The sequence below is a fragment of the Fukomys damarensis genome, unplaced genomic scaffold (genome assembly GCF_012274545.1).
Source record: "Fukomys damarensis isolate Sample0158 unplaced genomic scaffold, DMR_v1.0_HiC HiC_scaffold_36, whole genome shotgun sequence".
Classification (NCBI taxonomy): Eukaryota; Metazoa; Chordata; class Mammalia; order Rodentia; family Bathyergidae; genus Fukomys; species Fukomys damarensis.
In genome coordinates, this window is record NW_022900948.1 from 47,469,974 (window position 1) to 47,483,711 (window position 13,738).

At 63.0% G+C, this 13,738-nt stretch overlaps 1 protein-coding gene across 2 annotated transcripts in view; it reads right to left on the reverse strand.

Annotated features, from left to right (window-relative positions):
- Positions 1 to 323: 323 nt before the first annotated feature.
- Positions 324 to 13,738, reverse strand: part of Rxra (retinoid X receptor alpha) — a 28,381-nt gene continuing 14,966 nt past the window's right edge. For both annotated transcript variants that reach the window (XM_010608927.3, XM_033759203.1), the window contains 6 exons: positions 11,491 to 11,660; positions 9,250 to 9,379; positions 5,595 to 5,727; positions 4,900 to 4,991; positions 3,919 to 4,024; positions 324 to 2,889 (listed from right to left, as the gene is read on the reverse strand). In XM_010608927.3, the coding sequence (XP_010607229.1) occupies positions 2,742 to 2,889; positions 3,919 to 4,024; positions 4,900 to 4,991; positions 5,595 to 5,727; positions 9,250 to 9,379; positions 11,491 to 11,660 (779 nt within the window). In that variant the 3' untranslated portion in view covers positions 324 to 2,741. The remainder of the gene's footprint in view (positions 2,890 to 3,918; positions 4,025 to 4,899; positions 4,992 to 5,594; positions 5,728 to 9,249; positions 9,380 to 11,490; positions 11,661 to 13,738) is intronic.

Genomic DNA, 13,738 nt, shown 5'->3' on the forward strand with positions numbered 1-13,738 from the left:
GGTTCCAGACAGCACGGAGACAAAGGGCATTTATCACGGGGGCGGTGCAGGCGGGCGCCGTTAACCTGTTATTAATCAGGCAGTCGGACGACATCATTAGTCCTCATGTGAAGCTCCTGCCCGCTCGGCCAGCAGGGCATGGGGGACCCAGGGCCTGGGCGAGGGGCCCTGGGGCCTGGCCGGTGACAGTACACGGGCTCCTCAAGGTCCACACACCTGGCGCCCACGGATGCAAATCCAGGATCAGCTCCCCACCCCGTGCTTCCGACTCCCGGCTCACACAGGAAACCCCAGGCAGAACAAACGAGAACTGAGCGGAGACGTATTTCAAAACGCTCATTTTGTTTCTCCTCTCCCACGTTCCTCTGTGTGTCTCTCCCACGAGTCTAACACCACTGTTTGTCCGACCCCGACATCTGTGCCGCGATGTTGCAGAGAACGATTACGGAGGGAAGGAATTTCACAGTCAGACAGAGTTGTGGGAAGGCCGGCAGCGGGCGAGAGGCGAAGTCCTGGGCAGGCGCTGAGGCGCCCCCTCCAGGAGAGGCGTCTGCAGGCAGGGTCCGCGGAGCCCCTGCAACGCCTCTGCGTCCCACGCCTCACCTGGACCGCTAGAAGCAGAAACAAAACAGGTCCCACCCCCCACAATATCATCCAGTATACATGAGGGATAAAATTACATTTGTACAAAAATAGATTTTTTAACCTTTCCCGATGCTTTAGACGTCTGCTCCTCTCTCTCCCCGGGTGGACGTGACATCCCTAAAGCGTGAGCGGAGTCCCGGCTAAGGCATCGCCAGGGCTCGGGACAGCCAAAGCCACCGCCCCTGGGCATCTGAAAATAGATGCATCTCCTGCCTCGAGATTCTCCTTCGACCCAGACTTCACCACGGGAGCGACCCTCAGGTGCTTGCTTACAGGAAGCAAATTTACAGGGACACGGGGAAAGTCTTGATTAAGAAGAAACACAAAACATCGGTAACTGTAACACGGTTCCTCGCGCCCAGTGCCTCTGCACAGCTCATGCACGTCCAACCACACAGCCGCAGGCACGGGGACCAGGCCACGCACCCCAGCTCCGACGGAGACTCGTGCTCCAGCCGGCCCCTGGGTGTCCTTTCCGGCACCGTCGCCAGGCACCAGCCAGGCCACCTGCCCCCCTCCCCGGTCATCTTCGCTTCTCAGCCACGGGAGCCGGTGTGAATGTCCACGCGGGAAGGGACACGGCAAGGGGGAGGTCACGGGCCCGGCCAAGGCAGGGACGCGCACGGGATGGCTGAGAAGCCGATGTCAGTGCTATCTTTAGAAAATTAAAGACTGTCCCACCAAAATATAATAATAATTACAAAAAAATCACCTCAATTGCGCCAGATTGGCAGCATGGCTGAAGGCCTGGTTCAAGAGCCGTCCCACCTCCCCAGAGCCCGCCTCACACTCCAGCAACGCTGGACGCACAATGGTGGTGACAGGGCACTAAGGAGAGGGGCACAGGAAGCTGCGGAAGAGCAACAGGAAGTGGGCGGCAGGTAAGGCTGCACGGGCCACGGGGCTCGGGGTTCTGGCTTCGGGGAGCAGAGGCCAGCCAGGCCCAGGGTGGGAGGGGACACGTCACTGAGAAGACTTCTGCCCCTAGGTTTTCTCTGCTAGAGCCACGGACATTCCCGAGGGGTGCACAGGAGCTAGGGGGCACTGCACAGAGCAGGCGAGGGCACGGATGGCAGATGACAGGGTGCACCGGACAGCAAAAGGCACCGAGATAGGCGGAAGGGACTGAGCGCTGCACCTCTGCCTGGTGCTGCCACGCCCTCAGCTGGACACGCCCATCCTCCCACGGCCTCCCACCCGGCTCCCAGAGGCCCCTCCTGCCAACAGGGGCACCCCCGGCCCCCTCCTTGCATCCCAGCCTGCCAGCTTCCCATTCAACACAGGGTCTCAGGTCTGCAGCAGCAGGGGATCTAGGTGGATGGTGTCACCCGGAACACTGCAGAGTCCCCAGACAGACACGGGGTCCAGAGGAGGAGGATGCCCCTGCCCCTGCCTGCATGGCTTGTTCTCGCAGGAGCCACTTGGAGAGAACCCAGTCGGCATCCCTTGCAGCCCCAGGATGGGAGCATCCAGCACGGGGGTCAGCAGAGCCCATGCGGGGCCCACATGCTGCGTGGTGATCTTGGGGTACCCTGGGTTAAGTGGGCGCACACAGTGAGAAGATGCAGCCAGGTCAGTGACTCAAAGAGGAAACCAAGGTGGGGTGATGGCGCCCCGGGTCCCGGTGGCCTTCAGGTGGCCCCAAAACTCTGTGAAGTCAGCTCCTGTTCCCAGTGGCTGGGGGAGCTCACTGGTTCCTTGTGGGAAGTGGGGCTGCTCACCCTCCATGCCACCAAAAAGGGAGGATCTGGGCTCCAGAGGGAGGTGGGGAACCTCCTGTACCCACCTACGCTTGCCCCGCTCCCCAAGTGAGCTCTCCGGGCTGTCAAAGATGGGTCACATCAGTCATGGCCACCGAGGGGGAGCTCAAGAACCACCTGCTACAAACAGCAACAAGGAGCCCCCCAGCACTGCGGCCCAGGCACCTGCAGGAGCCAGCGGGCAGGGCCTAGCTGGGTCTCTGCTGCTCCTGCTGCCCCAGGAAGCCGCGGCCCTGGCCACAGACAAGCGGCAGTAGGATGACAGGGACAGCAGCACCCCTCAGCTCCCCAAAGGTCCATGTGCGCCGGGCAAGGGCAGGGCAGGTGGCCCGAGGCCTAGGCCAGCTGGTGGGGGGCCTCCAGCATCTCCATGAGGAAGGTGTCGATGGGCGTGTCCCCGATGAGCTTGAAGAAGAACAGGTGCTCCAGGCACTTGAGCCCGATGGAGCGCAGGGCCGGCAGCCGGAGCAGCAGCTTGGCAAACCTGGGCACGTGGAGGGCAGAGATGGGTGGGGACACCAGGCACGCACCCAGTCCCCACAGCGCCCAGGGAGGAGCTCGAGTTTCCAGCAACGGGGAGCCACAGATTGTAAGCAAGGGAAAAAGCGCTAAGAAGGGGTCTGAGCGTCAGAGAGGCCCCTGCTGCGGCTGTCATCCCTGAGAGACGGGGGTCCTGGCCCAGGATGGGCGACGGAAAGCTGGGCCAGAGAGGATGTAGCCAAGGGAGGCACCTTGGGGAGCTCCAGGGCACCCACAGCCGACTTGAGAGCAGAGCAGCGCGGGAGGCCAGCATCCTGACACACCAGATCTGCCACCCCACCCCGTCTGGGTCTCCCCCAGGACCCCATTAATTATTCCCAATGTCCCTCCCTTCCCAGGAGGAAGCCCTGTGGCTGGCCACCTCCCCAAGCAGCTTTAAAGGCAGGAACACAGCCTGGAGGCTGGAGTGGGGCCAGAGCCAGAGCTGTTTTCTGCTGAGCTGGCGAGATGGGCCGAGGCAGAAAGCCAGGAAAAGCGAGCCACTGCCACCCCTCCTGTCTTCATCCTCCGGGAAGTTCGCTGTAACTCAAACCAGATGAGGCCGAGCAGCGCGCGCAGTTAACCGTGTGTGTGCCAGGCAGCCTGGCCGGGCGGGTGCCATCTGTCCAGCCCTCCACACCTGGCTTCAGATCAGGAAGCAGGAGGTGCCCTTCAGCGAGAAGAGCCAAGCCGGGACAGCCGCCTGAATCCAGGGCTGCCCAGCACTGCGGACCGGGGACAGACGGTCCCAGGCTTCTGGGGCTCTGCCTCTGGCCATTTATTCCACACACTGTAAAGTGCCTACTGTGTGCTTGCCACTGGCAGGTCGACTTCACAGGGGAGCCCGTGGCCCTGGTCTGCATCAGCCAAAACCAGCGCCTGCATGTGTCCTGTGCATGCCATGTGCCCCGCAGCCCACCTCACCAATGGGCTCTGCAGCGCCAGGTGGGGACGGCCCAGCCCGCCAGGGGTCGCCCGGGCTGGCAGTGCTCACCTGCCTGGCTGCTCTGGGTACTTGTGTTTGCAATAGGCCTCCAGCGACGCGTACACCTTCTCCCTCAGCGCCTCCACCTCGGTGGGGTTCGAGAGCCCCTTAGAGTCTGCAGGAAGAGCGGCCTCAGCTCAGAGCCCTGGCAAGTGCCAGGTCCCTCGATCGTGCCTGTGGGCCCCAGGCCCGTGTACCAGTCACCCCACACTCACGAAGCAGGCAGCATGTGGGGGAGGAGGTGGGAGAGGGCTGTGCCCTCCAGGCTGCAAGTGGGAGCTGAGGCAGCCGCTCTGGGGGGAACCTGGCTCTGCCCCTTGAGAGTCATCCAGCCCAGGACGGGTTCCTGACCTCCAGGGACTCAGTTTCCTCATCTGTACAGAGCTGGGATTCTTTCCCCCGTTGCTATGGTAACCAGGACAGGCCATGGACGCCTTACTCCTGTGCCCAGGCTTCCCTGGTACATCAGTGCTCCAGGCCAACTCCCAAGGACCAGCCCAGGGCTCAGCCTGTGAGCTGGAGGGGACAGGCCTCACGGGGCCTCCTGGCCACTGTCCAGGGGCATCCCAGGGTGGCTACCGTTCACTCCATGTTTACCCACCCACACCCCGCAGGGACCAGCTCCCCACGGCCCAGACAAAGCCGGGCTGCTGCTTGCCCCCACACCCACTCCACCCTCCTGGGACGTCACCCCCTCCCTCCCCAGGGTGGCACCCCACGTAGCCACGTGCCCCTGCCATTGTGTGGCCATGGCCCTAGGGGCTGGAGGGGACACTGGCCACCCCAGGGTACCTCACAGGCCCCATAAGGACACGAGAGCGGCCCTGTCTTGCACAGGATGCCAATGTGCTGTCTGGGAGGGACGAGTGACAAGCACCTTCCCTGTCCCTGTGGACAGCAGCCGGCCCCAGAGCAAGCAGAAGGGGGCACCACCGTTCCCACCATGACGCGGCCCACAGTGGGTCATGGGCACAGGCAGCAGGGCCGCACCGGGGTTGAAGAGGACGATGGCACGCAGGCAGCCCAGCTCCGTCTTGTCCATCCGCATGTCCCGCATCTTGGACACCAGCTCTGTCAGAACCCTGTGGACAGGGAGCCCCAGGCCCAAGTCAGACTGCACCCCGGGAAGCCCTGGGGACTCTGGGAGCCCCAACGGCCCCACAGGCGGCTGGGACGGAGAGGCCAGGTGGGCTGGGGGGGAAGCGGTGTGGACGGAGCACCTGCCGCACTCATCTGGCCAGCAGCCTGCACTCCTAGGGGCTGCCTGGGAGGTCACCCCAGGGCTGAGGGGGCCAGGCCCAGAGCTAGGCCCGGACACTGACAAGGCCCTGGCCTCCGGCAGGGTGGCTGCTGCCACCAGCCTCCCCAGGGGCCACTCCCCAGGAAGGGGTCAGTGCCACTTCACCGGGGAACCAGCATGCAGGGCCCCTCTGGGAACAAAGACGCCCCACGGAGCGCCCAGGGGCTCTCAGGCTCCCTCTCGGCCCACTGGCTGCCGGGAGGGCTCACAGCCGAGGCCTGGGCGGAATCAGCCTGACAGGCCTCCCCAGCTCCATGGCCCAGCGTGACCCCACAGCGTGGCAGTGCTGTCCAGGACATGACATGGCCGGGGACCACTGACCGAGGGCCTCTCATGCGCTGCCCTGCACTGCACAAGCAGAGAGTTGACCCCACACCCACCCCACCTGTCAAAGATGGCGCCCACCCCTGCGCTGTGGGCACTGTTCCGATGCACGTGCAGCCCGGTGGCCAGGAGGATCCCGTCCTTCACGGCTATGGACCGGTGGGAGAAGGAGGCGATGAGCAGCTCGTTCCACCCTGTGGAGAGAAGGCACACGGTCACTTGGCCACGGTCTCCCAGCCCCACCAGCTCCACCCCCTTCTCCACCCCTCCCTTTCCAAAGCCATGCCAGGGTTCCCAAAGCGGGCTCTGTAGAACCCTAGCCCCAGAAGGGGTTCCACAGGAAGGAGGCTCGGGAGCATCTTGGCTTGAGAAACACCCTTTTCCTGCAAGCATGCAGGTACGCTGGGAATCCACACTGAGACAACCATGGTGGAAATCAGAACGGAGATGCCTTACACACTGAAATTAGAAACTCTACTTGACCCAGCTAGTCCCCTTCTAGGCATCTTCCCAACAGAGTTAAAGACATCGTGTTACAGTGACGTATGCACACCCGTGTTTACAGCAGCACAATTCAGAGTAACTAAATCTTGGATGCAGCCTATCTGTCCATCAACAGATGAATGGGGAGTGTGATGTTTACACACCATGGAGCACTGCTCTGCCATAAAGAAGGATAAACTCACGTCATGCGTAGGAAAACAGAAGCAGCTGTCATGAGGCCATGACATTCAGTGAACTAAGTCAGATGCACAAACTTCTATACTGCGTGGTTTCTCTTATTTGAGAAACCCAGGGTATAAATAAAGATCAAAATGATAAAGAAAACTGCACAATATTCTCACAGCCTCTGACTCGGGCAACATGAGGCCCTCTCAGTATGAGGCATAACGGTGCCTGTGGGCCCTCCTTGTGTCCCAGGACAGCGGTGCCCTGTCCCTCTCCTTCTGGGGACCACTGTGCAGGACAGGCCATCAGCACGAGCAGGTGGGAGGCTGCAGGACGCACCGAGAAATGTGAGCCAGGCCCTCACAGGAACCAGGGCCGAGCTGCACCTCATGGCCAGAGGGAGGCCCATGATGACCAGGCGGCCCAAGCCCTGCCCCAGGCTGCCACACTCATGGGTGGACATGTCCTGGCGGTATGAGCCACCAATCCCAGAAAAGGAACAGGGGCCTGAGATCGTGCCTGTCCACTCCTGTGAGCAGGAGGGTCCATGAGCCCTCGGCGAGGTTGGACGGAACAGCCATGGCTGGGTTGCCGTCAGAGATGCTGTCCACCGCCCCGCCTATCAGTGGACCCAGCCCAGCCAGGCACAGGCAGGAGGCCCGGCGAAGCGCAGAGAGGTGGGGTTCTGCAGGTGAGTGTGGAAAACATCCATGCACAGCAGAGCAGGGGCTCTGAGGGCCACGCACAAGGCACTTGGGGGGCCCTGCTCAGGTGCCAGGCCCCAGCCCAGCCTGGCTTCCATTCTGCCCCAGGGCGCGGCCCAGAGCAGGACATCCAGACCAGAGGGAGAAAAGGGTGAGCCATGCTGCACAGAGCCTCACAACTCAACAGCCTGGGCTGAGGGGCAGCTGGGAGGAAGGAGGCCCAACCCAGGAGCCTGGAAGCCATGAATGGCCCTTGCCTTGCCTCAGTTTACCTGACAAACAGAATAGACAGGATGCGCCTCGTAATGAGCCAGAACTATCTGTCACTTCGTTTCTGAAGGTCCCCTGGACTGCTGGAACAGGGAGCCACCAGGATGAAGGGGTGACCACAGACCAGGCCTCAAGCCCGCACTGCCCAGTAGTTCACACAATGGTGGAAATCCCCCATAATCTGGGATCCTGGACATGAGTCCCATATCCCTAAGGAGGGGACCAAGGCTGTAACCAACTGCAGCTGGCCAGACCTTGTCCTTGGGGCTGACCAGGCCCAGCCACCTGGCTGCCACAGACTTCAAATTCCTAGTCTCCATGGTTGCCTTGGAGGGCATCGAGGGGCCCAGGCAGACCATCTGCTGGTCATGTGAGAGTCCACATTGCCACCGAGTCTGCCTAGCATTCATAATGCAGCCAGCCTCCACATAAGGAGCACAGGACAAAACGGAGGCGTGGAGAGGGACATGGCCCAGGCCACACATTCACAGGCAGGAGAGCTGCCCTAAAGCCAGGAGGCCCTGTTGGGACCCCAGGATTTAGCCACCTTGTGCAGCTGCTCAGTAGGGACCTGGCAGCCAGTCAGCGAGGTCCCTCGGAGGGGACAAGGCCAGCGTCAGGCTGGGGCAGAAGCCTGTTCTGGGGTGAGAAGCCACTAAGACTCCAGAAGGAGGCCAAGTGGGGACGCAAAGGTCACCCATGATGGGATGTTAGGGGAGATCCCTGCAGGGGGCCGGGGGCTTAGGCCCAACCTGGTCCTGGCACAGGAAAGGCCCCACAGCAACCCAGCAAGCACCCAGCAGACACATACATGGAGGCATGGGCCTGGCCTGCTGTGTGCCTGGATGGTCCCTGCACATGGCCATCAGGGGCCAGCACCTGCTCTGCTGTGATCACCCGAGGACTGAGGTCAGAGGGAAGCTGCTGGGGTCTGGAGCCACAGGACAGCTGCCACTAACACTGGGGCACAGCATCCAGCCAACTTTGAGGTCACCGAGACCCACGGGCTGCCTGCTTGTGCCAGACACAAGCGCCTGCGGGAGAAGCTGGGTGTTAAGGTCTGGGTCTGGGATGTCACCAGAAAGCCTCCTGCCTTCAAGAGAGGGGGCTTTGGGAAGGTGACTGGATCCCTGTGTTCATGATGGATCTGTCCACTAACGAACTGGCAGCTGAGCGTAGTCACACGGTGGGGCGTGGCTGGAGGGGGTCACTGGGGTGCAGCCTGGAAGGGTGACAACTCCTTCCCCCCGCTCCTCCTTCCTCTCGGTTTCCTGGCCGCCACAGCACGAGCAGCTCTCTTCCCTAAGGCTCCTCTGCCGTGAACTCTCTGGCTGACTGCACTGAACCCTGAGCCCAAAAAAACCTCTCCTTCTTTTTTTTGGTACCGGGGATTGAACTCAGGACCTTGTGCTCGCGAGGCAGGTGGCGGCACCACTGAGCTAAATCCCTGGCCTCCTCTCCTTGAAGCCATGCATTGTCAAGTAGGATGCCCACCAGCTTCTGAAAGAATAACAGTGGGGCACAAGCACCTCAGCCCTGTGGGATAAGAAGCCACCTGGACAAAGGCACTGTGGTCAGGGACCTGCTATGGGGGGATCCTGGCTCATCGGGACCTCAATATAATCAAAGGTCCTACCCCAAGAGAAGTACAAAGATCAGGGCCTTGGCCAAGCACCTTCTGGAACATTCTGCACATCACAGGGAGCTGTCCCTGTCTGGCTGGGTCAGCTGTCAAGCCTTGGCCACTACGGCAGAGCTGGACGGTCAGGCTGTCCAGACCCCGGGACAGTGTGGCCTTGGGGATGGGACAGTCACTAGCACCTTGGCTGTGGCCACAGACCCCCTGCAGTGTCCCCCACAATTCACAGGCAGAGCCCGAGACCCAGCTGAGGACCGTCTCCCCACACCCCCAGCTGCCCACAAGCCCCGCCACCCCCTTTACAGAGGAGGAAGCTGCTCAGGGCCCCACCTCCCCCAGGCCTCCACAGCCGGGCTGCCCCACGCTGAGGCACCACTCCTGCCCGCCACCCCGCTGCCCCTGCCCCTACCCGAGCCAGTAGCCCGGCCACTCACCCGCCCGCAGCAGGATGACCTGGTCGTCCAGCGGCAGCTCAGAGAAGTGTGGGACCCTCTTGGCCCACTCCACCAGCGTGAACAGCTGCTTGTCCGCGGCCTGGCAGATGTTGGTGACGGGGTCGTTGGGCTGCAGGGGAGAAGGAGGCGAGGCATTAAGGCCCACACCAGGCCTGCCCCGCATGGCGCACCTCAGCAGGAACTAAGCAGTGACCCTGGGAGGCCAACCTCGTGGCCCTGCGGGTACGACCTGCACAGAAAGGGACCCGGCAGAGGGAGCATGCTGAAGTCCTGGGGCGGCAGGCAGTCCTGGGTCCCAGGCAGCCGACTGGAGTTCTGGCTGCACAAACCCAGAGATGCTAAAATCCACTAACCAGGAGGCGAATCATCCCAGGGGTCCCAGGAAGGATCTGCTCAGCCCCTCCCCAGCCCTGGGGTGGCAGATGTTGGGCAAGGAGAGACAGATAGATGGGGGCCACGCCCAACTAGACGTGGAAGGGACTCAGGGCAGGCCCATGCTCGGCAGAGAGCCCAGGCCCCAGGCAGAGCTAGGGCATATCAGACTCCGACCTGGCCAGACAGGGGCTGCCCTGTCGTTCTCAGGGACCAGGGGCACCACAGGGCTGGGACTGGGCCCACCAAGTCACTCTGCTGCAGGAGAGATGCCAGAACTGGGGCACAGGGTCCCTCATTTCAGAACTGGTGGTGGCCAGGAACCAGAAGGAGAAAAAGTGTCCGCCACAGAGTGTGCCACGGACAAATCAGTGCTGGGAAGGAGGGAGGCAGGGGCTGCTCCCTGCCCTAACCCTGCTCCATTCCTGGGCAAGGGCTCCCCCACTGGAATCCCACAGTAGATGTTAGTGAGCTGCCAGCTCATGCCAGGAAGGGGTGCCCGTAGGACCAGCCGGATGGCAGGGGAGAGCCCCTCCCCAGCCCTGCTTTGAGAGCAGGACCCCTGCCTCCCACACGCCGAGTTTCTGCAGAGGCAGGGGTGTTCCCGGGCAACACTTGCACTCAGCAGAGCTGAAGCCTGGCATCTTTGTGCCCACTGCCAGCCACCCCTGCAGCCCCTGCCCTTTGAGGGCCATGGCCATCCCACATGGGTGTGCTCATAGGAAGGGGCTGCCTTCAGAACCGGGGCCCTCTCCAGCTGGGCGCCTGGCCCACGGACAGAGATCCGAGTGGCACCGGGCAGGTGGGAGCCATGTGAGCTCCCAGGGCCAGGACTCATCCCTGAGCAGAACTGGGCAGTGGGGCACAGCTCAGATACTATGCCACGTTCTCACGAGAGGGTACCAGCCTGCTCACCTCACTGTGTGCCAACATGTGCTGGGCAGGGTGGGGAAAGCACAAGCGCGTGGAGCCCACATTGCAGTGGTGTGCCAGGCCCTGCAGGCAGGAGGGCCAGTGAGGGGCAGAGCCAGGGCAACCTGGAGGCCTGCCTGGACGGGGCTCCAGGGCTCAGCCATGGGGCTCTGCTCCCAGCCCTGAGCCCACACAGATCCAGGTGCCGTGCAGACACTGCACAGACCATGCCTGGGCAGACACAGGGCCCTAAGAGCCGGCTGGACCACAGTGAGATACCAGGAAATGCAAGGTCTGTGCAGAGCGCCCAGCCTGGACTCCATGGTCAGAAACACCCGCCCAGCCCGGCGCAGCACCTTCTCAGCGGAGCTGTGACAGACAAGGTGTCCTGGCCAGTGAGCTCGCCAGAGGCCGTGCGGGTTCCTGCAGGCCAGCAGGAACCAGTGGGGGTTTGCAAAGTGGCTCAGATACATGCAGGGCCTGGGCCACACCAGGCAAACACCAAGGCACAGGGAGCTGACATCCGCTGAGGGAGGGGTGGAGGCCAGTGGGGCTGACCCCAGCCTGGGAGCCAGGAGGAGGGCGGCCTGTGTCCACCCCACCTTCATGTGGAGGTAGAGGGGGCAGCAGGTAGCCCAGAGGGCAGGGTGGCCGTGCCAAGGTCACTCCCACAGGTGCTGGCATGAGGGAGACTGGATGGAGGGTGCAGGAGCTGCTTCCGGCCTTGGGGCCCGCCCTGGCCTTACCCATTCCAGTGAGCACAAGGAGGCTCAGGACATCACCTGCCAGGGACACAGGCAGCAGGCACAGCTGCCCGCCCGGGACCACACCTGCAGTGCACACGGGGTCTGGGAGGGCTGAGTGCAGGGCCAGGGCAGGAGGACGAGCCAGCGAGGATCCACAGGGAAGCTGAGGCGGGCGCCGAGGCTGACTCACCGAACTGGGGTTCAGCCCCATGTTTGCCTCCACATAGGTCTCTGTCTTGGGCTCCACGGCCAGCTCAGCCTCCAGGATCTTCTCCACAGGCATGTCCTCGTTGGCGCTGCTGGTCGACTCCACCTCGCTCTCGCTCCGGTCCTTGCCTCGCTGCCGCTCCTCCTGCACGGCTGAACCACAAGGCCCATGAGCCAGCGCGCCGACCCCGGGCCACCACACCTGGCCTCTCGGTGGCCACGCACTTGTCACTCAGCTCACACTCACTGCAGGAGCCCACCCGGGACGGGGCAGACCGCTTTCCCCGGAGCTGACGGCCTGGCTGCCCCGAGCTCAGCGGTCTACACGGCCTGTGGACTCAGGGACAGCCGGGAAGGCTCCAGGAAGAGGCAGCCATGAGCCCGGGGCCGGCTCAGGCGGGGGGAACAGCACACACAGAGGCCCAGACGGGCTCACACCTGCACAGTGCCGGTCTTCCCACCCCATGCCCGACACCGGCTCGGTCTCCTCTCCGTTCCACTCATCCACCCAGCCACAGCACTTCCCTCCCTGAGGAACAGGGGCCCAGAAAGACCAGGGTCCCTGGGCCACCTGCGCCCTCCAGCTGCTCCTGCAAACCCCCACACCTCACCCCGCGGGCACTGAGGGCTCCGGCTCCTCTTCCATCCTTCCGTCCCGCCCTCCCGCCCTCCTGCCAGGCAATGGCCCAGACCCTCACCCCGCAGCCTCCAGTTCCCATGACATCGCCCCCACCTCTCTGCTCGGCCTGGGGCTGCACCTGGTGCTCTGTCCCCTGCTTCCCGAGGACCACGGGGCACTCACCAGGGCTGCCACGCCCCAGGCCACAGTCTCCCCGCCATGCTGGTCCAGGACCTCAGCCCCACACGGCTCCCTTTCCCCTCTCAACTCTCTAACTGCCCCAGGTGGCTGCCTCACAACCCCTTGTGTGCCGGCTCCTTGCCTGCCACTGACCACCATTCTACCGGGTTCTGATGGGTACCCTTCCCGGGGCCTCGTGGTCCCCACAAGCACCCCTGAGCTTCCCAGGATGGGGCCGTCTTTCTAAGACACAACAGTGGGGCTGAGCCAGGGATCTCCTGCTCCTGTGTAGGCTGGGCAAAGGCTCCAGATGCACCCACCAGGAACCACAGGGGCCCGAAAGCCCGGGTACCTCGGAAACTCCGACCGCAGCAGGGCCAAGCAGGCTCTACGCCACCCCTCCACAGGGTGGCGCTCATCTGGGGTCGGGTCACTCCTCCAGGGACAGGGTGGACCCGATGGATGTGGGGGAGCCCGCCAGCAGGAGGCGCCTAAAAGGGTGATTACAGCAGGCCCTGCTGGCAGTGTCTGGGCAGATGGAAGCCCAGTGTCTGCTCAGCAGCCTCCTCCCCCTGGGGTGAAACTACGTCTCAGAGAACTAGAAGGGGCACTGTGGACATCTCGGAAGCTGCAGCTCCGAAGCCTGCACTACCTCTAACAGCTGTGTGGCCCTGGGCAAGTCTCCAACCTCTCTGGCTCAGCTTCCTGACCGAGGGCCCCACGAGGTACCCAGGCAGGCCCAATCTGCCTGTCCCATGTCCCCACCGGGGCAGGACAACCCCCACCCCCCGCCGCCACAGCAGCCCTGAGTGCTGAGCCTCGCCACACTGCGGCTGGTTCCGGGGAGCCCTCGGCAGGCAGGGGGGTTCGGCACCTGCCTCCTCCGCAGGCGGGCAGCGAGAATTAATTAGCAAATGTTTTGTGAAACACTTTGAAGCTGTGAAGGGCCCCAGCAGCTCTAAGCAGCATCATTATAAATATTATGGTTTTATTTATAGACGGCGGAGGGGCAGGTGGAGCCGGGATTTATGCTTCGCCAGCTCAATCACCTTTTAGACGAAGTCGTGTTTGACTTATGCCCCCCTGGCGCCGGGAAGCCTCGGGCGGGAGGCGTCTGTAAATACAGGGCCTCCTTTTCCTCCCCAGCCATGGCAGCCAGCAGCGAGGAGGAGGTGGCAGCCAGAGGCCTGAGTCTGGGTGGGAGGCCTTCCCTGCGGTCGGTCCTCCTGGCAAGATGGGGACGCGGGCTGAGTCCAGCCAAGGCCGCCCCTGCCCAGCTTGGCACTGGACTGGGAAAGCAGCAGGCCCACAGCCTCGGCGGGTACAGGTACTGCCGAGCTGCCACGGCCCCGGGAACCAGCAGGAGGCCCTTCTCAGAGCATACACAGCTCCACAGGGAGGCCACAGGGCACCCAACCCGATGCCCCTCCAT